This window comes from Sinocyclocheilus rhinocerous, unplaced genomic scaffold (assembly GCF_001515625.1).
Source record: "Sinocyclocheilus rhinocerous isolate Xijiao unplaced genomic scaffold, SAMN03320098_v1.1 scaffold68, whole genome shotgun sequence".
NCBI lineage: Eukaryota > Metazoa > Chordata > Actinopteri > Cypriniformes > Cyprinidae > Sinocyclocheilus > Sinocyclocheilus rhinocerous.
In genome coordinates, this window is record NW_015666487.1 from 1,201,074 (window position 1) to 1,225,835 (window position 24,762).

The window sequence follows — 24,762 nt, forward strand, 5'->3', positions numbered from 1 at the left end:
CCTGTCTCACAATGAAATTATATCTTGACATTATTTGCAGATGAAGAATTTCTCATAAAATTTTTTAGGAGTCTATATAAGCTTATACCAGTAGTCTTGTTCATGAAAAAAACATTTGAGTGGGTTGATGCCAGTTTTATTCTCAATTTTTATGTTTTTTTATATGTAATGCTTTTACTCTTTTATGAAAGCAAGGTTGATGTAAAGACATGGGATAAGCACAGCATGTTTACTTACTAATGAATGCGTATCCTTTATATAGAGTAGAAGATTCTTTAACTGGGTCATAGCTGCTTAAAAAAAATCTAAATAAATTAATAATTTATGACATGTATTTATTTTGCCTTTCTGCATTGGCCTTCCTGGGTGTCAAACTAATTACCACACACAAGCATGTTAAGTGTATAGCAAAAGTTAATTTAATGAAACATAGATAAGCCATTATACATAATTTAAAAATGTTTCATCTGTTTTGTTAATTATATTGTTTTTATGTTATGTTAATCTACCATTGCAATTAGAGAGAGAGAGAGAGAGTGTGTGTGTGTGTGTGTGTTCTATTCAAGTCACCATTATATAGTGCTTTTTACAATGCAAATTGTGTCAAAGCAGATTTACAGGCATGCATTTGTTTAACCTGTATTTGTTATCAGCCTTTGGACTTTTATCACCCCCGTTCTTAAATGGAAGTCTATTTAAAACTGTTTATATATTTAAATTAGGGCTGCACGATAAATCGCATGCGATATTTATTGCGCATCTTGTCATTAAAGCCGCTTCTGTAATCAGCGGTAAATCTCCATCACGTGCGGGCTTTCACATTGAGCAGCATTTACTACACAGAGCTGTTGTTCACTGGCAAGCTGCGCAAAACCACGTTCATAATCGCACAATTTTTTTGCGCAGCTTGTCAGTGAACAACGGCTCTGTGTAGTAAATGCTGCTCAATGTGAAAGCCCGCACGTGATGGAGATTTACCGCTGATTACAGAAGTGGCTTTCTGACAAGATGCGCATTAATTATCACATGCGATTTATCGTGCAGCCCTGTTTTGAAGCCCAAAAAAGTGCATCCATCCATCATAAAAAGTGCTCCACGCGGCCCCGGGGGTTAATAAAGACCTTTTTGTACGAAAAATATCCATATTTACAACTTTATAAACCGTAATCTGTAGCTTAAACAAGATGCGCATTAAATATCGAATGCGATTTATCGTGCAGCCCTAATTTAAATACATAACTTGCAAAGAAATGAGTTTTCTAAAAATAGTAAGATTTGAGTTGTAGTCATGCTTAAAACACACACACACACACACACACACACACACACACACATATATATATGCTATTGCATTAGATACCAATATTAAACATCTGCAAAGAAATGCTGCTACATAATTTCACGTAACTAATGTCACTTACATTTAACTTTTTTAAATTAATGTCTATTTAATTGAATGTTTTGCTTGAAAAGTTTGCCTGTGCAAATGTCATTTGGTTTGATATTTATTTGGAGGCCACTATATTAACAACCTTATCTTACAACCTGTCCAGTAGACCATTATATTTATATGGTAAATTACTCTTTCCTGTAAACAGTGTTGATATAGAGAGTCAGATAAGATCACCTTCATGCTTTAATATGGTATATTTGCGGTGTTTGCTGAATACAAAAATGTATAAAATGTTTGTGTGTTTTGTCTGACAAAAAGAAAGGGAGCTGGGGGGCCTTAACAGAGGTAAATTTGTCAAATTAGAAATCATGTGAGTAACTGCAGTAATACTGAATTCTATTTTCGCTCACAGCTGATTTGATTGGACTATGGAGGGATCAGTCTGCAGTCACTGCTGCTGTCTCAGGACACTACCTTCCCCTTCAGGAATACTGCAGTGAAACATACTGTGTGTGTATGTGTCTGTGCTGAATTTACTGTCTCTCCATTCTCTCTTTGTCTCACTATTGCAGAGCAGTGATTGTTCCATGATGCTGCATTGCTGAAACTTTAGATGATTGTTGTGTGTATAGAATATGTTGGATGCACAAGCAGTGTAGAACTAGGAAGATGTTATGAATGTTTTCATAACATCCTACTGTCTCCATCTGTTTGGAATATGCAGGCAGCATGTACCATGTTTACATTTAAATATATATATTTTTCCCCCCAAATTATTACTCATTATTGCATTGTAGTCACTAAAGATTTACTAGATTGTCTCTAAAGCTCTAAATTGTTAAAAATAACTCAATATGAGAATAGGAATTGCTTTCAAATGAACTGGTTTACGAGAACAAATCGAACTATGAGAGTAAGAGCACACAGTGTTTATTTGGCTCGGGTCTAGTTGGCAGTGAAGTTGCACATGCAATTCAAGGTGAGGTTAAAAACAGTGATCCAGTGTTTGCTTGGGGAAAAAAAGTGGCTTGTTAACTGAACAGCTACACTATTTTTACAACAGCTGAGCTAACACTGCTGAGAATGCAGTTTTACTTATTATTCCCCAACCTTCATAGCCTATGAAACGCTGTCTGTTTAGTCACTCACTGACTGGGCAGCAGCTTAGCTTCCTTAGGTTTCAGACAGAGCCTATGTCTGTGTCTCTTTTTTGTGGTTATTTGTCTAGTTTATTGTGTCCACCTTCCCTCAGATGCCCTTGGTCCAGCCAGCATCCTTGTTCTACTCAACCCCTCCCTCTTCCATTGATCGTTGTGGGTCAGAAATTTGCTCACACACTTAGAACTGTGCTGCTCGCTGTTGGCCTTGAGCCACCAGACGTGTTTACCTTGCCAGGCCACTATAGTAGTACTATAACCTTCACTTACAGAAAAACATTGAGGCCTTAGAGCTCCATTAAGAGCTCCATATCTCCATGACGGTAGGACTTTCGATTTTTGCTATTTAGATTTATTTCTACTCATTAAGTCTGAGAACGCACGCAGCCACCAAGCCTTAAGTTCAATTACAAACTCTCGCCTGCCATCTTTATTCTTCTTGTACTTTCTCCCTCTCTTTCTTCCCACATTCGCTCACTCACCCCTTTTCTTGATGTTCCCTGTTGTTCTTGAACTGCTTGAACTTGAAATTCATTAATGTTAACATGACAGTATTATTAAATGCCCATCATGGGATTTTACAAAGGATTTGTTATTCATTTAATTCATATTGCATTCTTCCATTCACATGTCCCGACATGACAGGAGTTTGGATATTAAAAGATTTTGTTCACAATTATGTATTTCAATATCTGACACATCAATGAGAGTAAATTGGTCAGACATAAGCTATTTGTCTTGGCCAGTGTTGATGTTTTGCAGTTTTTCTTGGTTTAGTCACGTTTTGTATTTTGACAAATAATTTTTACATTTGTGACCCTGGACCACAAAACCAGTCATAAGGGTCAATTTTTCAAAATTGAGATTTATACATCATCTGAAAGCTTTCCATTGATGTATGGTTTGTTAGGATAGGACAATATTTGGCCGAGATACAACTATTTGAAAATCTGGAATCTGAGGGTGCAAAAAAATCAAAATATTGAGAAAATCGCCTTTAAAGTTGTCCAAATGAAGTTCTTAGCAATGCATATTACTAATCAAAAATTACGTTTTAATATATTTACAGTAGGAAATTTACAAAATATCTTCATGGAACATGATCTTTACTTAATATCCTAATGATTTTTGGCATAAAAGAAAAATCAATGATTTTAACCCATACACTGCATTTGCAAGTTAAAAGAAAGTGAAAGTGACGTGACATGTGGCCAAGTATGGTGACCCATACTCGGAATTAGTGCTCTGCATTTATCCCATCCAAAGTGCACACACACAGCAGTGAACACACACACACCGTGAACACACACCCGGAGCAGTGGGCAGCCATTTTTTTGCTGCGGCGCCCGGGGAGCAGTTGGGGGTTCGGTGTCTTGCTCAAGGGCACCTCAGCCGTGGTATTGAAGGTGGGAGAGAGCGCTGTACATTCACTCCCCCCACCTACAATTCCTGCCGGTACGAGTCCGACTCTCTAACCATTAGGCCACGACTTCCCCACGCTATTGCTACAAAATATACCCTAGCAACTTTTGTGGTCCATGGTCACATTTATCAATATTTTGTCATGTCATTATTCATTAACTCTGATTTAGTCAACAATACATTTAACACTTAAATGAACTAGAACTGCACAAATAAACTAAACATTCAAACATTTTGTATATTATTTATGCATTATACAGTATATATTATATTTAGTCATGTATCCACATTTAATAACATAAATTAAACATTTGTTGCAAGTTTATCATTACTCCCAGAAATAGCAATGTTTAGGAAAACAATACGTGACATTTGGTGTAGAACAAATGCAACTCCATGTTACATGATCCAAGCCTTATTATCCCTTTTCTAAATCCTTAGATGACTAAAATTCCTTAGATTACTGTTGGAATATTTGTTTGTCCAAATCTCAGTGGCGTGTTCAGATTTCATGCCCCATTGAAAGGTGTCCTAAATCTATCAGTTCTCAAAGCAGCAGTAAAGATCAAACTGGCACTCCTGGGTTTAAGCAAACCATACAATGATCAAATCAATCAAACCAAAGCTGATTGTAGAAATTACACACTCAAAGAAACTAGGAATGCTTTCATTGGCATTTGAAGAGTTCAACAGCCCAACCATTGGACACACTTGTGCTTGTCATCAGCCATTTACGCAATGTGTTACAGCATTGGCCACTTCCTATCCAACCAAATAAATCAATGTTCAATAGGGGGCCCAGCCATTTCTATGGTTACCCAATACAGACGTCACTCACCATCTCAGAGAGGGTGAGGTCAGATCATGTGGTGTGTGGTTATGTAATTCAGGATGCCACATGTGCACAAACACAGGAAATTCTTTCTCAAATGTGGATCGGTGTACACTGAAGTAAATTCATTTAGAGCGTTGATTCAATGTGATACGTAACGTATATTTCATAAGCACATTTTATTAAGCTAAAGCCACCACGTTGTCTCAGCATTCATTTTAAAGCATTGGAATAGCAATAACATGCCATAAATGCAATCATAATTCCAATAAAATTTAAAATAGCACAGAGAGATGATAGGCTGTACTCAACATAGACAGCCATGAAAAAAGCTGATAACAATGTGAATGAAAAAACCGGGTAATCATTTTCTGCTGCTATCATGTGGTAGTTAGGAGGCACTTCTCTCAAAGCGCTTTCACCACCTCTTCATCCTTCTTTCCTTTAATGAAGTCAGTCCCTGAGCATTCACTCGATATGAGAGCCTCTAAATTAGGTTGTGTCTGTGAGTAGGTCTAGTTTAGTGAGTTGGAAATGGACAAGGAAATAATAGCTGTACTCCTCAATAGCCCTGAATTTTGATGAAGAGCGAGGCCACACTCAAATGCATTCTGGTCTTTAATGTTATTATTCAGGTCCTGTTCACTCGCACACCCTTGGCAAAGAACACATCTCTGTTGTAGATGGATTATTAATATGAATAACAGGTAACAGGTTTTAATATTTTCTCATAAAAAATATACTTTGGTGCTTGATGCTGCGGGTGCTTGTGGTGCGGTAGCTAAGGTGTTCTCTAAGAAATTGCTTGCTGGCAAAATCGAAAAAGTCTTATTTATCTCTTTTTATTTTCCCATACATAGGCTAGCCAATCACATTGCTCCTCAACAAGCAGCACAATTTGTTGTGAGATGTAAATTGTACACACCGAATTTTAATATATACACTGTGTCCTAGCAAGTGTTGACATGATAAAGCACCAAGCAATAAAAGTTCCGTCATGTAAATCTTGTTTCTATGTCTGGTGTGTGATGGGTAGCCCCGCCTACTGTGAAATCTCATTGGTCCAAAGTCCTGCTTCTCATAACTATACATTACACATCAAATAGCTACTGATTGGCTGAGATTGAGTCACTTTGTAAAGCAGTTTTGCAATCACATGTACTTTTTGCTGCCTTCTGGTTAGAACATGGTGTTCTAATCATAATTACTTTATGTGCATTGTGCAATATTCATGTTTGCTTTTATAAAACCCACAAATTATGTACAATACACAGGAAGTTTTAAAGAGTTTTAATGCTATGTTCTTTGACTAGGCCTATTTTTGTAATGTGATTTGTAGCCTTCATGCTCGACCCAGCATCAAAGGGCATCAGCTGATCTCATACAGGTAATGTAAACATTTAACTGCTCCAGTTACATTGAACCATTACCTGTTTGCTGAGTTGTGAATGAGATCAAACTCTGGAACTGCTTGAAGCCTGTGGCTCAGGGTCATATCTGTGCAAACTGTGCAACACGTGAGTCCCTTTGACTGACCTGGCTTCAGACTAACAGCAAATAGTGGGCACCGTATCAATAAAGAGATTAACTTTTAACCAAAATTCGACTAGTTGAGAGCCTGCCACGTCTCTGTGACCCCTTATATCTCCTGTCGAGTCAAGGGAATTTGTGAGTTTGATAGAATCGTTCACTGATGGCAAGAAGCCAGCTTGGTTTGGCCAAACTGTGATTGGATGAACACATGGAATGTGTTTTAGTAATGGAAAAGCCTGTTCATTTGCTTAGTCTTTGTTAACATGTAAAGCTGCTACTTTGAAAAAGGACCAGAAAAACAGAGCAGCCTGACCCTTGTATAAATGCTGCATTCCTGTTTGTGAATGCACACTGCATATTGTAGTGGTAGAAGGGAGCTATCAGATATCAGAGCAAGATAACTTCTTATGCTCTCATGATCATATTATGTGCTTTCTGAGAACTGAATGTCTAGTAAAACATGATTGAAAAAAGACGAGATGTCATTTTTCTTGACACAGTAGGCTGTATATACGGCCTTTAAAAGTATGAGTTCACATTTACAATTTGCGATTGGAAATGGAATTTAAAATAATTTTTATTTGGATTTTTTTTTTTTATTTAAGACAAGCATGTGACACATTAAGGTGGAAACTGAAATTGATATAATTAGTTTTAGAGATTCTTAAAAATTTCATGTTCTTTTCACTAACATATAACTAGAAAATTTAGAAACAAAAATATATATATATTTTTAAGTGTACTTAGACTTTTATACCTTGCTGTTCACTTTTGTATTATTGGATTGTTTTGAAAAGATAATGACACTCAGTTGTGTGCTAATTGTTTGCACATGCTCAGTTAGTTCAGACAGGCGTTATAGGCAATCAATGTGCTGTTATCTGCTCTAGCATTAGTGACTCTATTTAAGCTGAGCTAACCAGGATTTATCATTTAGAAATCATTTTATGATGTCTTTCTCCGTCCCTCCATCTCTCTCTCTTTCAATGGAAAGTGTTGTTCATGTAGGCAAATATCTCTCACGACGCTCCACTGTCTAAAGTTTCAAATGTCATCAAGCCATTAAATGTCACCATGTTTTAAGGCGAGACACTGCAGGTGAATAGGGTTAAAAAACAACAACTAATAGTTATCGCCTTACTTACCCAGCTGATTGATTACATTGATAATTGCAAAAAAAATTTGTATTACAAGTTTTCTATAATGTTAGGTTTAGATATGCAAATAAGTCATTATTTAATGAAATATGCGCTAATTTGCATATATTTCTAGTACAAAACTGTTGTGAAGCCATCACTTAGGAAATTTGTACTTTGGCTTAAAAACGGGGAAACATTTTTTCATTGTAAAATTTTCAATTGAAAAATGCTAATCATTATTATTTTCATAGATTTTTATGTTGTTTGTGTGTGTGTGTGTGTGTGTGTGTGTTAAACATATATAACATTTGTTTATGTTTCAAAGGCCATATGGATGCAGTTCTGTAATATAATATTATGTATGTAATGTATGTATGTATGTATGCATGTATGTAGTTTCATGCAGATGAGCAAATCTAAATATCTAAATGCAGTCTCCTTATTAACCCAAATCTGGTACAGTGTTATAAAAAAAACAACCATGTTAAACAACACAGTGCTTTGTGTTGCACCTGTCAACACCTGTCTACCTTCACCTTCTGTGTTGCAAAAACACGGCATAGGCCTATTTCTTGGAACACTGACCACGCTCACATGTTCCTCACTGTTGTTGCCTCAGAATGCTGGTGTAGGTGTTATCTGTTGTTGTTTTACAGTGCTGTATGTGAACATCTCCCCTCAGCTTCATAGTCTTGCTGCCCTTTCTCTTTGCTGCCCACATGTGCTTCAAGTTGCTATTATGACTTCCTCACATGCTCATACAAGCAAGCATTAAATGTCTTCTAAAGTGGTTTACAGATGATAAGAATGACTTTCACCTAAGCAGATAATGTCTTTTTTTATCTCATCCTGTCTGCCTTCTTGACTGACAGCAAAGGGCTGTGTGTGTTTTATGGATGTGTAATTATAATTTCAATGACGTCTGAGATGTTTCTCCTTTCCATTTGAAAGCACTGAAAGGCAAAGTGTGTGCGCACTGATGTAGCAGGTCATTGCTTTCAAACGGAAAGGAGAAACAGCGTGTGAAAGGAAGTAATATCTTTCTGTCTATCTGTCTGTTGTCTCTGTTTCTGTTTGTCCATCTATCTATCTATCTATCTATCTATCTATCTGCCTATCTATCTGTCTATCTATCTATCTATAAGATAGAAAGACAGGCAGATAGCTATTCTGACACAGGGTTGTGTTCTTGCCCTCAGGAAGGAATCACATGGTGGAGCTCTTGAAGGCCACGTGCTGACTGCTGCTCACACTCAGAATACAAAACAGCACACATAAAATTCACAGATGCATTAAAAGACACGCACGCACACAAAGTCATTTCACCAAGGACACAAAAATATAGGGCAAACATGCGTTATATATTGTTAGAGATTTAATTCTAAAATGACAGTATTCTCTGAAATTTTACAGTGGGATTCAACTGATGTTCTTTGTTTTGAAAAGTATTATCTTGGAGAGTCTGTGTTATTAACGATTTGCTGCGCTTTAGTGAATTGCATTAAATGTTGAGGACCATTATCTCTTCATGTCGAGCAAATCCGGAGAAAATAAGGAAGTGAAGCGGAGAGAGAGAAACAATTGATTTGAGAGGGCTCTTTTAAGGATGGAGGCCTTAAACCGAAAAGAGGGTGAGAAAGTGCCTCTAAAGTATTTTGAGGCAGTAAAAAAGAGAGTTTATTCAAGGACACATGGGAAAGGAGAAAAGAGGTTAAATTAATCGATGCCAGTCCTCTCTCCTTTTTAAGATGTTCAGCTTTTAAATGCAGCCATTTTTGAGCTCTGTCATTCTATTAAACATTAAGCCAATTCATGCAGAGAGAATCACAACCTGTTGTTTGTATTTCAGGCATATAGTGCTGGCAGAGGACATCTGCACCAGCTCTGTCCAGTCTTACTCCTACACACAGCTGCCAGTACATCTTGAGACATTATGTAGCCTGTTTTATCTTGATTTATCGTCTTATTTTGGGTTCAGAACACTCTGAGAGCCTTAGAGCTCATAGACGTCCTTTATTTTCTAAAGCTCACCCTGAATGTAACCTTCATACAAACTTGTTGATATCAGTAGCTATAAGTGAAAATATCATTTGGGAGCTTTTCGAATGATGAAAAACACTTCAAATGTCTACACAAGTCAGTTTTTTTGTTTCCCTTTGAGAATATTTTCAATTTGATCAAAATTTGGTCTTCACAAGTACAGACAATCCTTTAACCTTTGAGTCCTCAGAAGGTCTGTTTATGTGTAGAGGGTTTCAAAAGAAGTAATTCTCTTGTCTAAAGACGTTCCACATGATTTCTATTTACTTTGATAATGAAGAGCAGGCAAAAGCACGCACATCGATCTCAACTGGGTGCTCGACCAAAAAACAAGTAGAAATATTTTAGATGCAAAGTCGGCAACACCAAAGCTCCAAAAGTATCAAAAAATTTATTTTTTAAAAAGACTGTCGCATAGCATATGTGACGTTTAGAGCACGCAGGCTCTTCATCAGACAAATGAACAACACTGATATCGCAAACTTCATAGGCCTACCTCCAGGTGATCAAAGGTCACATGACCATACAATATTATCGTGATAATAATAATACCAAAACAATAACATATCAACCAAGGAGAAAAACATAGAAACCAAAAATAAAAATAAATCAAAAACATATATAAAGCTATGCAAAATACACAAATGTAATTCTCAAAATATTGTTTAATGACATTAATTGATGCCTGCCTGGGTACATAAATACAAATCAATAACCACAAAGCGTTATTTATTATATGTAGATAGATATCTTATGTTTAAAGAAATGGACGAATATCAAAATCCTCATTTAATCCTCTAGGGGACAACGTATCTAATGTATATATCCAAAAGGCTTCACGCTGTAAAAGCAATTTGTTGATATCACCTCCGCGACGCGAACACTTCACTACTTCAATACCTATGTACTGAAGAGTGGAAACTGAGTGTCTTGAATCTGCAAAGTGCTGTGCTACCGGACTTTTTGGATCGCGATGTCTGATTGCACATCGATGTTCAGAGATGCGAGTTTTTAGAGGTCTGCTGGTCTTACCAATATAACATAGACCACAGGGGCAACGTAACAGATAAACTACATTAGCCGTCTTACATGAAATAGTGCCTCGAATTTTAAAAATTAAAATCAATGTCCTTCGACACAGGCGAGTATTGGATGTAACAGTTGGAATCAAGTTGTTGCATCAGGCATTGAAACGACTTTGTATCGTAAACCAACTGACCGTAATACTATTTTACACGGACAGTCCTATCATCCTGTGTCATTAAAGCGCTCGTTACCAATTTCTCAATTTAGTCGCATTCGTCGTATTTGCAGCAGTGATGAAGATTTTCAACAGCAATCACAAATTTTATCACAGAGATTCAGAAAACGATCATATCGAGAAGAGTGGATTCAGTCGGCAGCGAGTCGTTTTAAAGATGTGTCACAACAAGAGAGTCTCGTTAAAAACTTTGGTGTTGCCGACTTTGCATCTAAAATATATTTACTTTGATAATGAATGACCTCCATTTGATAAAAATACTTTTTTTATCCAAACACATAGGCTCTGCTTACAGTAAAAACGTGACTCTAATCGGCTCCCTTAAATCAGAGAAGATTTTCATGTTCTGTATGCTTGTGTTGTAAATGACTCCCAGACACTTGTTAGGAAGGAAACAGTATCTTTTTCCCAGGTTATTTGTTTCTTGTGCTCCATCCCTTGTTGTCACAAATAGTGTGAGACTGGTGGAAACAGGGTCATTGAGTGCTGTTCCCACATATGCAGTGTTCCTGTTTGACATTCCAGCCTGAGACAGGAGATGGACTCACAAATATGGTGACCCAATCAGCACTTTCAAACAGGATGAACTTGGTGTATTATGCAATATATGATAATATATAAAATTAGCATGAGCATTGGAGGATGTGTGTTTTTTTATTAATTGAATACCTTAATGCACGGATTCCCAACTTTTTTTTTTTTCAGCTTGAACCCTTTGACCTGAAATATTTGCTTAAAATGTAAAATAATCCCCCGGTTTCAGACAAGGCTTAAACCTAGTCCCAGACTAAAGTGTAAATCTGAGCTGTTTTAACTGAAAGAAACTTGCACTGACTGATCTTAAAATATATCAGTGCCTTTGTTTTGTCTCAAGATGCACACTCAAGATGTTTTTTCTAAGGCATGTTAATAAAAATTACTTAAATTTCCTAATTGAACAATGGCCTAATCCTGGCTTAGTCTAAGCCCTGTCTGTGAAACCGGGCCTATATGGTGTATGTAAAATCTTTCATGAATTTAACAACACATTCACATGTTCACAGTTTTCAGATGTTGGTTAATAGTCATATATTCATTCTTGGTAGTAATTTATTACATGTAATCTGGATTACGTAATCAGATTCCATAAATTGGTTACACTTTATTTTAAGGTGACCTTGTTACAGTGTAATTATACATAATTAATTGTTATTATCATAGTAAGTACGTGTAACGTGTGTAACAAGGACACCTTAAAATAAAGTGTTACCCATAAATTTAGTACTTGTAATTAGTAAACCCTGAAGTAATGTAATCTTTAATGCATTTCATGATGTTGATAACAAAGAATGGAATATATTTGATTTCTCTGTTTTTTATAACTATAATCCCATTCAAATCCATAAACAAGTTAGGTCACAAGTAAGTCTAAAAGTAATCCAAAAGTAGTTGGAATACATCACCTAAAATGAGCAATGGAAATTACTGACTGCAATTTTCATCATGTAATTTGTCATCAGTAACAGACTACAACCCAGCCCATATGTATATGATGTATTACCAAAAGAAAAATGTATACCAAAAGAAATTGTGTACATCCATGATTAATGCTGTATTCATTCAAACCATGTATGCCCAGGTATATATTTCATTCAGCTGAAAAAGGCCACAGCCAAGTGAACACAGCCATTCTTTGCTCTTCCCTTCCCCCACTCACTTTGTAAATCAGCACATTGCTCTTCCTCACATCACATCCAGGTTATGTAACACTGCTTCCTAGTTACGCTGGAGACAGAATCTGCCCCTCTGTTCACCTCGGTGCCAGCCTTCCACCATCTCCTGTCTGAACGGGAGGGTAGGATTTTCCTCCAACACTGACAAAACAAAATAAATAATCCCATGTAATTTGAATAAACACACTGCATATATAATTTACATGCCCAGTTACTGCCATAAATCCTTTTGTTGGTCTCTGCTTACTTAATTGGCTCTAATGAGCTTATTTCATAACAGACATTTTAATGAGTGCCTCATAAGGATAATATACCAGCCATAATGTTTTATTCATCACTAAGAGTTCATGATCTATAACCGTCCGCAGCACTGCTTGCAAATTTGTAGCTGTTTATGGCTTGCTATTAAAACATTTATGCAATTTTCCACATGCAAATTTTTAACATTTTAAAATTCCACTTTGATTTGATTTATATATCTCAAATAATTAAAAGAAATTTATTTATTTGAATTAAAAGCCTGTTAATTCTCTAAACTAAACAAAAGCTTGCCCTCTGTAAGGGAACAGATTCTTCTCGTATATGGGTTTAGGTGTGCACCACAGGGCTCATCCAGCCAGTATTGCCGCTTCATTATCCAGTGGCCTGTGCACTCTGTGTACCTCTTTCAGGGCCAAACAAAGCATTGTGGGGTGCGTCATTTCTGGGCTGAAAAATGTGCAGACGGCACAGAATGGCAAGCCCAGAAAAAATAGCAGAGAGAGGTTTTATCTCGCCACTGGTGGCCATTCACATGGCAGCTACACAACATTCCTGCAGGCCTCATTAGGGTGCCACTTGTACCAATCTTGTGTCCCATGCCTCCTCCTTTTTATTTGTGTAGATCTCTTTTGTATTTTTCCTAAATTGTTTCTCAATAGTGTTTTCATTTCATAATTAATACTACTTAATAAATGTATTACTCAATATATCTTATTTCTCACAAACCTGCTTTAAAATAGAAGTGCCTACAAGTGTGTTATGCCGTTTTGCATATAGGTGAATATTTTGTGTCTCTATTGGGGTGCGGTTTGCATGTCTATATCAGTGTATATCTATGTGCTTTTGTGCATGTGCGCTGGACTGGATTTGATTCATAGTAGTAGGACACAAAGAGGGTCTCTGTGGGGATTAGGCCTATTGGATTACAGAGCTGAGGGGGCATCTTTCCTGTTCAGTTTGTGTTTGGATATGGAGAAGGATGGGCTGGGGTATCATGTGTCCTGTTTTTAGGACGAAAAGCATGTTCTCATGTTCGAAAATGCTTGATTCCCATTGTTGATGTCCGTCAGGCGGTTGGCAACAGTTTTTAATGTACTATAAATACTGAAGCACTAACTTGAGTGTAACAAGGGGGTATAAAAACATCGTAAATCATGACAGTGCTTCAGATCTGCCAAAATAAATGTTAAATCTTGGTTTGTGTCAGAGCCTTGAACTGGGTTTCACATTAACCTTTTATAGAGCGAAAATATAGATGTTCTCATACATGAGATTGATGGCTGGATAGACAGATATGGATGGATAGATACACAGTGACACACACACACACACACACACACACACACATATAGATGGATAGATATACAGACAGATAGATAGATAGATAGATAGATAGATGGGAATGTGATTCATTGCCCCTTGAGTAAATTATAGTGCAATAAAAGCAAAACAAGTCAACATTGTATGGTACACAGGGTGGTGTAACACATTACATTAAATACAGAACTTCTGTGTCAGTTTACTATGGTTGCAGTAATGTCCTATTGTAGGTTGCATAAGATTGGAAAGTTTTTTGCAGAAAAGACACTTTCTCTTGGGTTTGGCAGAGAACTGGTTTGCTTGGTTGTGTATCCAGTCCCCATTTGGCAATTAGGCTTTGCGCAATATTGCATTTACTTTTACTTTACTTTTACTTTTAGTCATTTAGCAGACGCTTTTATCCAAAGCGACTTACAAATAAGAAAAAGTAATTAAAACTAAAAGCTAAAACTCTATAAATACTATATATATACACACATTTAAGAAAATAAAAGAAATTAAATAAAAATGACAAATGCATACAACAACATTTCAAAACTAAAACATTTAAATGAAAACAAAAAAATAAAGCTAAAAACAATTCATTCACATTTATAAATACATTCATAAATACACATTTCCCTTACTTCTCTCCATAAAAACAGCATTTATTGTAGTTGGCACCTCACTGCTGAAATTCCAAACTAGTTAGATATAAAGTTGGTTTAAGGTCAGTTTTTAGTCACGATTAGGTGAACACATCCTGTATCAGCTGTGTGCAGATGTGTGTATTTGTCTGTACCAAAACAGAGTAAAATAGAATTACAGTAAACATTTGCAAGAATTTCAGATGCATGATTTATTCTTTTGATTGTACTTAAAACCCTCACAACAGATAGCATTAGTAATACAATAAATAAATATATAAGTATCAATTTTTATTTCTCCTCTTTCCTATTACTTGTTTCGCTTCTGTTTCAGTTTTTATAACCATTTCTTACTATGTGTAAGTAAGTTGTTATTTAGGTAGTATTTATAAAGTTTTAGCTTTTAGTTTTGGATCTGTTTTTAGTTGTTTTAATACTACAATTGATTGCTTCTGTTGTCCTCATTTGTAAGTCGCTTTGGATAAAAGCGTTTAATAAATGACTAAATAAAAATAAAATAAATAAATAATACCCAGTTAGTGCATGTACGTGTTTGGATGGCAAGGTAGTAATGTGTAGCTGGTACAATTTCTGCTTTGGTTATTTTTTCCTACCATTGTGTGTATTTGATCTTTAGCATCAACAGCACAGACAGTGCTGGTGTTGGGCCCTGATTCAAACCCGCAACCAGCAGATGAGTGGGCATATCCAACATAAACATCCTGCCGCCATACCATCAGCTCAAGCCAAAGAAGACTCATAATCAACACACCTGTGTCAACATAGAAAAAGAGGACAGTTTGAGAGAGTTAATTATCAGTCAATTCCAGTAATCCAGTACACAAAGATGAGACTTTATCATGTCAAGGGTGTGACTGTTGGAATTTCAATGTTTACTGATATTAAAATGTAATTCAGTGTGTAATTCAGTAGATTCTTGTTTTGAGCCACATTCATTTTGTTTCATTCATTAGTCAGTGGTGGTATATATTTTAGCTAATGCATGCTGGATTCATTTGTAAATAAATATATAATAAACATAAAATGATGGAAATATTATAATTAAAAACATTATTTGTGTTTTTTCTCTTCATATTACGTAGCCTATGCAATTGCATAATTTTTAACAAAGGTTCATAGGAGTTTGTGATGCTACTTTTGCATGTTACATGGCGCACTCTAGTGGACAAATTATTATTATAATTATTTTTTTTTTTTTAAGTGGGGGGTTGTGTTGGTTGGAAGGGTGTGTGGGAGAATAAGTCACCCTTGTAATCACTCAAGCCCTTAACAGCTCTGCTTTGAGCTACCATTAACATGGAGATTGAAGTTTCGATTAGTCTTGACTTGGACTAATGGACCAAAGTCCAAAGGAAATTGGGTGCTAATTGGGTTTCAAAACAATCTTTTTACTCTTTCCTTTTAGCAGTTGGAAAGTATCAGGTGACAGGTGGTTCAAGGAAGAGCATGGACTGAATTAAGAGAATATCCTGACCTTGGTTTTAAAGAGATCCCAGTCTGAAGGAACAGCATACATTATTTAAAACTCTGTTAAATAAGTAGATTAAATAATGCTTTAAACAAAAATGCATGTTTTGGGAGAAAGAATGGAGAGAAGGCCCTTATACTAAGTATTTCAATTTTGAAGGTTAGAAACATTTAATCGGGCATTGCCATTTAGAGTAAAAATGTTATCATTATGATCGTACTGCAAAACACACTTTGAAATGTTAAAATAATTGCTCTGGTGACATCTAGTGTTGTAAAATATATTTTCTTCTCATTTACGTCAACATGGGACTGAATTAATGGCAAACTACTGTATTCCCTTGCGTCTTTTTCCAACTGACTTAATATTAATATCTCATCAGCCCAAATGGCATTTATGTGTTGTGGTCTGACAGACGGCCATGTTCATTAATTCTTCTACCATGAATGGCTGTCTATTTGGCTCCTCTTTTCCACAGTCTTCCAATTTTTTTTTTTTTTTACTACATTAGGCCTACTCACAAAAATCTGCTGACCCTGATCCTTTTCTTACAAAGTCTTAAAAGCTTACAAGCAAACTTAACTGACTTTAACATTTTACATAAAAAACGTACCGCCAACAAAAATACATCATGTAATTATTTAAAGGGTGACATTTCACAATGACATTGCCCCTTCTTTACCGGACACCTTTATTTTTGTTGGCATATAACGTTGTAGAAAAGACACTAATCTCAGCTTCTGTAGCCTACCATTAGGTGGTGGTAAAAGAACAAAAACTCAAACGACAGAGCTCTGCTTGAACTGTGTGTCTGTATGTGTGAGTGAGGTAAATCCTATGTTGTGGGGACCAAATGTCCCTACAAGGATAGTAAAACCTGAATTATTTTACCTTGTGGGAACATTTAGGGGGAAATAGCTTATAAATCATACTAGAAGTTTTCTTTTCTTATTTCTTTTTTTCAAAATGTAAAAATGCAGAAAGGTTTCTGTAAGTTGTAGAGATAAGGTGAGGTTTAGGGGATATAATATACAGTTTGTACAGCATAAAAATCATTATTATGTCTGTGGAAACTCCCTATAAAATTTAAAACCCAACATGTGTGTGGAGTCCAAGGAAACTGAACTTTAATTCGTATTATTTTTACTTTTATTTATTGTTTTAAAGTTTTAAATGTATTTTATTGCCTTATAGTGTTTATTTGTTTATTAATGTGTAATAGTGTCCAAGACAATTTCCTTTTGGGACAGTAGGTATATTTCAATTTAATTCCTTGCATTCCTATTATATTCCTTTTAACTGTTTAGTTTTAACACTGATTTTTATTATTTTTTAAAACATATTGTGTGAGATTTGTTTCTTATATGTAGACCCCATGAAATGTAAGGCCATTAATATACATGGTCTGTCAATATGCACAGGAGCCCCTCGCGACCCCAAAAGAGCTGTGGACCAATCAGAGCGCAGCGTCTTAATACGGCGAGTCATAGTTTGCCTGAGGTGCTTGCTGTGTCGCTCTGGTGAAAAGAACTTTACAGTGGTTCAGTGTTTGTATCGGCGATAGTGTGTTGAGAAACTTCTGAGAAGCAGGACGCGCATGCACTAAAACAAACTCAAAGCATCCTCGCGCAAGCGACGGTCAGGATAAATCTGACTCTGAATCTTTTCTTCACATTTTTGTCTCCCAAAAGACTTTTCCCAGTAGTGTCCGTGTTGACATTTCGAACAAATGTATTGTCAATTTCCCTCAGCTCGTCGCTGAATCTTCTGTCAAGGTTTTTTTTTTTTTTTTTTTTAGCAACTGGGATGGTGCCCCCCTGGAGCGTCCACCTTGGCGTTTGTGTTTGATGTCACCGGTTCCATGTACGATGATTTAGTGCAAGTGATTGAAGGAGCATCGAAGATATTGGAAACATCCCTCAGCAGACCTCAGAGACCACTGTACAACTTCGCATTGGTGCCTTTTCATGACCCAGGTACATAAAACAACGCAAATGAGCTTTTATTCTTCTTAATGAAAGGTGTCTTGTTCCTACGCAAGTCTATTTCAGTAAGTCTGTGACATTAATGGTGGCATTAAAATATAATTATTTCTTTTTTGCACAAAGTTCTCCTTCCTAGCATTTTTGGGGAACATTATGTTTCGTTTGATAAGCATAACCTGTTCCTTTCTTCCCTTAGAGGACCTTTAACTACAACTCATATAGCCTACTGTGTTTTCCAGTATTAACACCAAACTAGACCATGATTTTACTTTATATTATTAATACATATTTCAGAGTAAATGTTGTGTTTTTTCTTGATTTAAGCATAAATCTAATGCAATTTGGTTTATTCTTAAAACAAGAAAAAAAGAACATTTTGCCAAGGGTTTAAGAAAAAATAACTATATATTCTCTGTTACACAACTTTTCTTGTTAAGAAAATGTATCTTGTTTTAAGGATGTTTACAGATGTATCTCATCTTAAAGAGGGACTTGTTGCCAGAAACATGACAAATCTGTTAGTTTGCTGAGAGCTGCTTCATGCTGAAGTGTCTCACACCTACAGGAGATATCAAAGCATTGTTTGTAGTGCCCAGATGTTCTGTGCGCTGAATTCACTGTCATTATCATTCCGTCTATCCAGGCGGAACAAGCTTGGAAGCATTTGAATGCCTGCTAGTGCATATTTTTTCCATGGAAGGTACTTTACTGACTGTACATGACAGTTAGATATTCTAACAGCTCTAATAATTTGGTATTTTTTGAGTAGACATGGGTTAAGAGTCAATATGTTGCATGTAAATTTAATACATTTAGATTTGTCTAATGTATACCTGATATACTGAATAATGATATGAGGACCTGAATATTGAATGTCAGACTCACTTTTTTGGGGCAAAGACTTTGAACACAGTGGAGTTTTGGCTTTGTAATTAGTTCAAGTACAAGGGCAAGTTCACTACTCTAATCTACAAAAGCTGAAACAAGATGATGGCATACAAATGATAAAATTGCAGGGTATGCACCTTCTTGTGGTAGTAAGGATGAAAAACTATGCATCTAAACTCTTCAAACGCCTTCGAAGAGTAAGAGAGAGTCTCAAAAGAAAGTATCGTCTCAAGAGATGTTAAGCCTCCCCCTTCTTCGTTCCCAACCTTAATCTGACCTAAAGTGTCCAAACGCAGCATGCCAAATACATTTTCCATCCACTCCTTGGGGTGCTCAGGAATTTCTTTCAAGATGCACGCTGTATCTGGTTATTGCTTCAGAATGCGCTGTCCACTGTAACTAAACCGAAAGATTTGCAACACAAAAGAAGACTCTTAGAGAGGGAGAGGGAAAGCAAGATTGTTCCAGATGTGTGCAATCATGTACTGAATTCGGGCTGTCGCCTGTTTGTTTGCATTATTGTAGATCGTTTTATGAAGCCTTGCAGATGCGAGATGCAGCCAAAGGAGTGGAATATGCATTATTTAGAGAACACACATGTCAAGAAATTGTCAATCTGCGTCTGGCTTTTTGGATAGTGTTCATGTGTTTTATTGCATAAATCAAAGAAAAACCCTGCTCTCAGGAAAGGAAGGACTAGATCAAACTGTGAACAGATTTTAATCCATTTCAATTTGTTTTAATTTAGATCATTTAGCATATTTGGCTTCAGATTCAACCAAATTTATCAAAGAATTTCTGTAGCAAATTGATATCTAACTAATCATCAGTTATTTGCGATGATTTAGAATAGTAAGGAAAAATGCCTTTTGAGTTTTCCTACTTTATTTTTTTTTTATTACTCATCTAACCCAAGTAAACAGATAAAAACGGTTAGCTGAGTTCTTTTTGGAGAATCGGTTTGGTTCATTCAGACTGTACTGGTAGATAAATGCATGCATAGAGACTAAAAATTTGAATCCTCTGGTAACTCTTCGACTGTGACCTGGAAGAGGAAATAGAAAGTCCCTTTGGGCACTGAATAAGGGTTAATAGTCAGTGGAGGCTTCAATGAATTTCAGATGTCCAGAGATCTTTTAAAGAGCAGCTGGCCCATTGAGCAGTGTGTGGCCACAGGCTCCCTGTGCTACTGCTTTCCTAAGACTCCAGTGATGTACTTCCCACACACACATGCATGCATACTCAAATACACACACACAGGCCTGTAAATATGACCCCCTGTTATCCAGTTCCTGAACTTGGATGTGTTTAAATGTGTGTGATTTTGGGCATAGAAACACTATTACTTAGAGCAGGCTGAGTTTGGAAACTATATTTCTCACACAATTTTCAAGGTTTTTGCTCTTTATTAGTACTGTTTATATTATTTTGTGCACGCTTTGAATCTGTCCAAATATTGGCTTCTGGACAGGCTTTAGGGAGCTGGAGAATCGTAGAGACGAACAGGAAGACTTCTTCAGTTCATTCTTGTCATCCTAAAACTGTCAGGAAAAGCTGTGACAAATGATATAAACTTCAGACAGAGAATAAGCAGAATTGGTATTCTTAAGAGACCATTACTACTCTGACTGAATTTTCCAGGTTCCTGAAGATCCTGATGATAGCAGCTGGATGGATATGAATATCAGTCAGCTTTCCAAAGCAAATAGTTCCCTTTGTCTTTCTGTAGTCAATGAAAAAAAGTTCCCTTATTTTTTTGTATGAGATTTATCTTTCTCTTTCTACATCCCGTCACAGTTTCAAATGGCTGAACCTACCAAATAGTTTGACAGCCTGCTTTGTAAATGAACATTGACATGCTTACAACTTGTTGATGTCTTTGGAGCTATAATCACATTTTTAAGGAGCATTTTATCCTTCTTCACTCTGATTGGTCGCATCTGCTCCCTATAGTTAGACCTTTTACCAAAGCTCTCAAAACGGGATAGGAGGAATATTGATGCTTTCAATGCTTTTAACATTTTCAAAGCTCATTGCTTAACTAAACAGCTCTTTGACCCTTTTGCTGCTTGTCCTCTGAAGCTACACTCATCTCGGAATACCCCTAGATTACAAGGGAATTGGCGTGTACATGGCCCGTAATGATGCCATTAGGCAGGAATTTGTGACAGTGGGTGGGGTGGGTTAAATAGGGTTTCAGAGTACGGTGGAGTATGGTGTAATTCTTCTGTTTCATCTCTTTAATGATGAGGAGAGAATAATATAACACTCTTTAATTTGAGAACAGTGCATGCACTGATTCCAGTGCCTAAGGTGTTACACAAAGAGCCATTTTCCAAAAAGTGCTACTGTACCCAGTAGTTACTGTAAGCGCTTACCTTATATTTATGTGGGGATTCATGACATATATCAAAAGTGTTTTTTTTTGTGGGGGTGGGGGGAAATTAAACCTTTTATTTGGTAAGGATGCATTAAATTGATCAAAATGAACAAAATTGTTACCAAAAAAACTGTTTTCAACAGAAAATAATAAAAAATGTTTCTTGAGCACAAAATCAGCATATTAGAATGATTTCTGAATAATCATGCCACACCAAAGACTGGCTGCTGAAAATTCAGTTCAATGTAATAAATTACATTTATGTTAAAACAACTATTTTAAATTGTATTAATATTCCACTATATAGTTTTTACTGTTTTTCTTTTTTTGCCTAAATAATTGCAGCCTTGATGACGAGTATAAGAGACTTAAATATTTAGTCAAAAAAAAAAAATCTTACTGACCCCAAACTTTTTAACAGGAGTAAACTACAAGTATTATGAACAATTTGCTGCAGTTCTTGGGATTCTAGCTAGATTCTTACCACCAGATTTTTACTCTTTACTTCTGCTCACCAAGCCTGCATTTATTTGATCCAAAATACAACAAAAGCAGTAATATAGTGAAATATTTTTTCTATTTAAAATTACTGCTTTCTATTTGAATATATTTTAAAATGTAATTTATTCCTATGATTTCAAAGCTGATTTTTTTAGCATCATTACTCCAGTCACATGATCCTTCAGAAATCATTCTAATATTCTGATTTGCTGCTCAAAAAACATTTATTATTATTACATTGAAAACAGCGGAGTGGAATTTTTTTTAGGTTTCTTTGATGAATAGAAAGTTCAAAAGAAGAGCATTTATCTGAAATATAAATATTTTGTAACATTATAAATGTCTTTATCATCACTCTTGGTCAATTTAAAGCATCCTTGCTAAATAAAAGTATACATTTTTGCAGGCTTGGTGAGCAGAAGAGAATTCTTTAAAAACATAAAAAAATCTTACTGTTCAAAAACTTTTGACTGGTAGTGTATTTGGCCGCTGATTGCTCTTTCTGAGACGTAGGAATTGTTTTGATTGGACACGGAGAGATTCTTTGACCTTTTGTGACTGGTGCAGGGCAAAGGTCGAAGTCTGCTGGGAAGTTGAACTTGAGATGAGTTCGGAATGAAAGATGAAAGGACAATAGATGACTTTGGCCTGTGTATGATTTTCAGATGTTTGAAAGACAAACATGGATACTATTAGAGCGTAATTGCATTAGCTGCTACAAGTCAGTGGAAAATTAAAGCCTCTGATGTCGAGCAAAGTTTTGCTTGCTCCAGGCCAAATAATTGCTTATGCTTTTTCATTACTTTGATGTCACACATTCTTTTGTATTATTTAAATATGACTAGATACAGACAAAACACTGTATAAAAGCACACAATTTACAAAATGGATTTATGACTGAACTTGGGTCTCTTATATGATCTGACATAAAGCTTGGCTCAATTATAGCAAAATAGCCAAATAATTTTTCTTACGCCATCATATTTTCAAGGTGTGAAATGGGGCCTGTTGCACTGCAGAATTAGATCTTTACAAATTGTTTTGTGAATTTCAAAAATGAACCTTTGATTGGTAAAGCATAGTTATGCATGACAGGGTCAGGGGGTTTACCCGACTGTACTTCATGAGACAGTTACCTTTCCTGAAAGTTTCACAGGACACTGATTAATTGTTTTGGATTATGTGTAAACATGTCACGACTGAAGCAGGGTTTGAGGCAACATAAATAGTCTTGAAGGTCCAAATTGGAAGATCTACTGTACATAAAGTTTAATTCCTGAGATCTGGAGAGAAGTATCAAGACAATATTAACATTACATCAATATGAAACATGTAATATATTTTACCTGAGACCCAACAGTTCATTGATGTCTTCTTTAGAGAAAAGTTGTTTTAAGGGAATTTTCTGACAGTCCTGGGGCATCATACTGTATATAAAAATTATATACAAACAAATTTGCACACGCAGGGCTTAGTGCATTTCTCTGTCAAAAGTAGTCAGATGTGAAAGCATTTCTCAATACACTATACTCAAATGAGGTAATTACTCAGCACTGTTTATGATCAAAATTTGACTCTGCTACATTATTTAGATGACAGGACAGGCTGTTTTGATCATTTGTGAACAATTATGTTTTTCATTCAGAACTTTCTTCAGTTTTTGGCTCTGATTGGGGAAACACATGTGGTCTGCATAAATGAAGTCTGTTTGTGCAAATCTTGTTTAGTGACATGATTTTGGATGATGTGACTATATTTATCTATTCAAAACAAAGCTATTTTTTCCTATCAAGCATGTGAAATGGGTACATTTTTGTTTGTAGTGAAACATGTGGCATGTGATGTGAGCTCTTTTAAGTGCGTTTCTGATAGGATTAATTCTTTGAATGACATTTGAGTTACTGTTACCATACTTGAGGACATTGGTGATTTCATGTACTGATCTGGATGGGGTTAGGATCTCTGTAATTATTACTTATTGTGGTTGACCTATATATCGCCAAGGCCTATATTGCATTGGCTGAAACATTTTCAACTTTAAATTATGCTCTGCTATATCCAGTTTGCCACTAAGCCATAGTCTTTGTGTAGTGTATGTAAAATTAGCATTGCCTGGTCTTTATTTGTGAAAAAAATTATTTCCAGTTTGCACAGACTTACCAGACTTATTAAGTGTATGGTTGGTTACAGTATTTGCTTCCATTTTATTAATTTCTTTATTTTAGAAAATATCATCACAACAATATATTTTTTATTATTGTAGTAAATATTATGTAAAATACATTTTAATTTAATTGCAGCATCCTTATAATAATGTAATGAAATTATGTAATATCATATGTATTAGCTTTATTTCGGCTATCCTGCACTCTAAGACATCAATATATTTAACATTAAAAACCTACAGTAAATCAGCTGATCGAGTGTCTGTTGCTTGGATGAATGCATCACATAACCCAATGAAATAAACCAAGTCCTATCTATGACTGGCTGACATGCGCGAAATGGACAAGACACGATTCTTGAACGCCCCCGTGTCCCAGGCCGGCTGTTTCGGCGACACGGTGGAGAACTTGCCCAGCAGTTCTCCGCTGACGGGCTGTCCCTGTTGCCCCGTGTCTTTACGTAAGGTGCGGAGGCACCCCTTGTTCCCCTGAGAGAACAGGGCATTCACATTCGCATTCTCAACTACCTTGACGACTGGCTCGTACTAACGCTCAGTCTCAGGATTAATTGTGTGAACACAGGGATTTGGTGCTCTCACACCTCAGCCTGTTGGGCCTTCGGGTCAACTGGGAAAAGAGCAAACTCTCCCCGACGCAG

The 24,762-nt window shown here is 36.1% G+C and overlaps 1 protein-coding gene across 1 annotated transcript in view; it reads left to right on the forward strand.

The window, feature by feature from the left end:
* The first annotated feature begins 12,383 nt into the window (after nucleotides 1–12,383).
* LOC107732365 (hemicentin-1-like) overlaps nucleotides 12,384–24,762 on the forward strand; it is a 96,770-nt gene continuing 84,391 nt past the window's right edge. Inside the window, exons 1-2 of the mRNA XM_016543661.1 lie at nucleotides 12,384–12,395; nucleotides 17,984–18,161. Of these exons, the coding sequence (XP_016399147.1) occupies nucleotides 12,384–12,395; nucleotides 17,984–18,161 (190 nt within the window). The remainder of the gene's footprint in view (nucleotides 12,396–17,983; nucleotides 18,162–24,762) is intronic.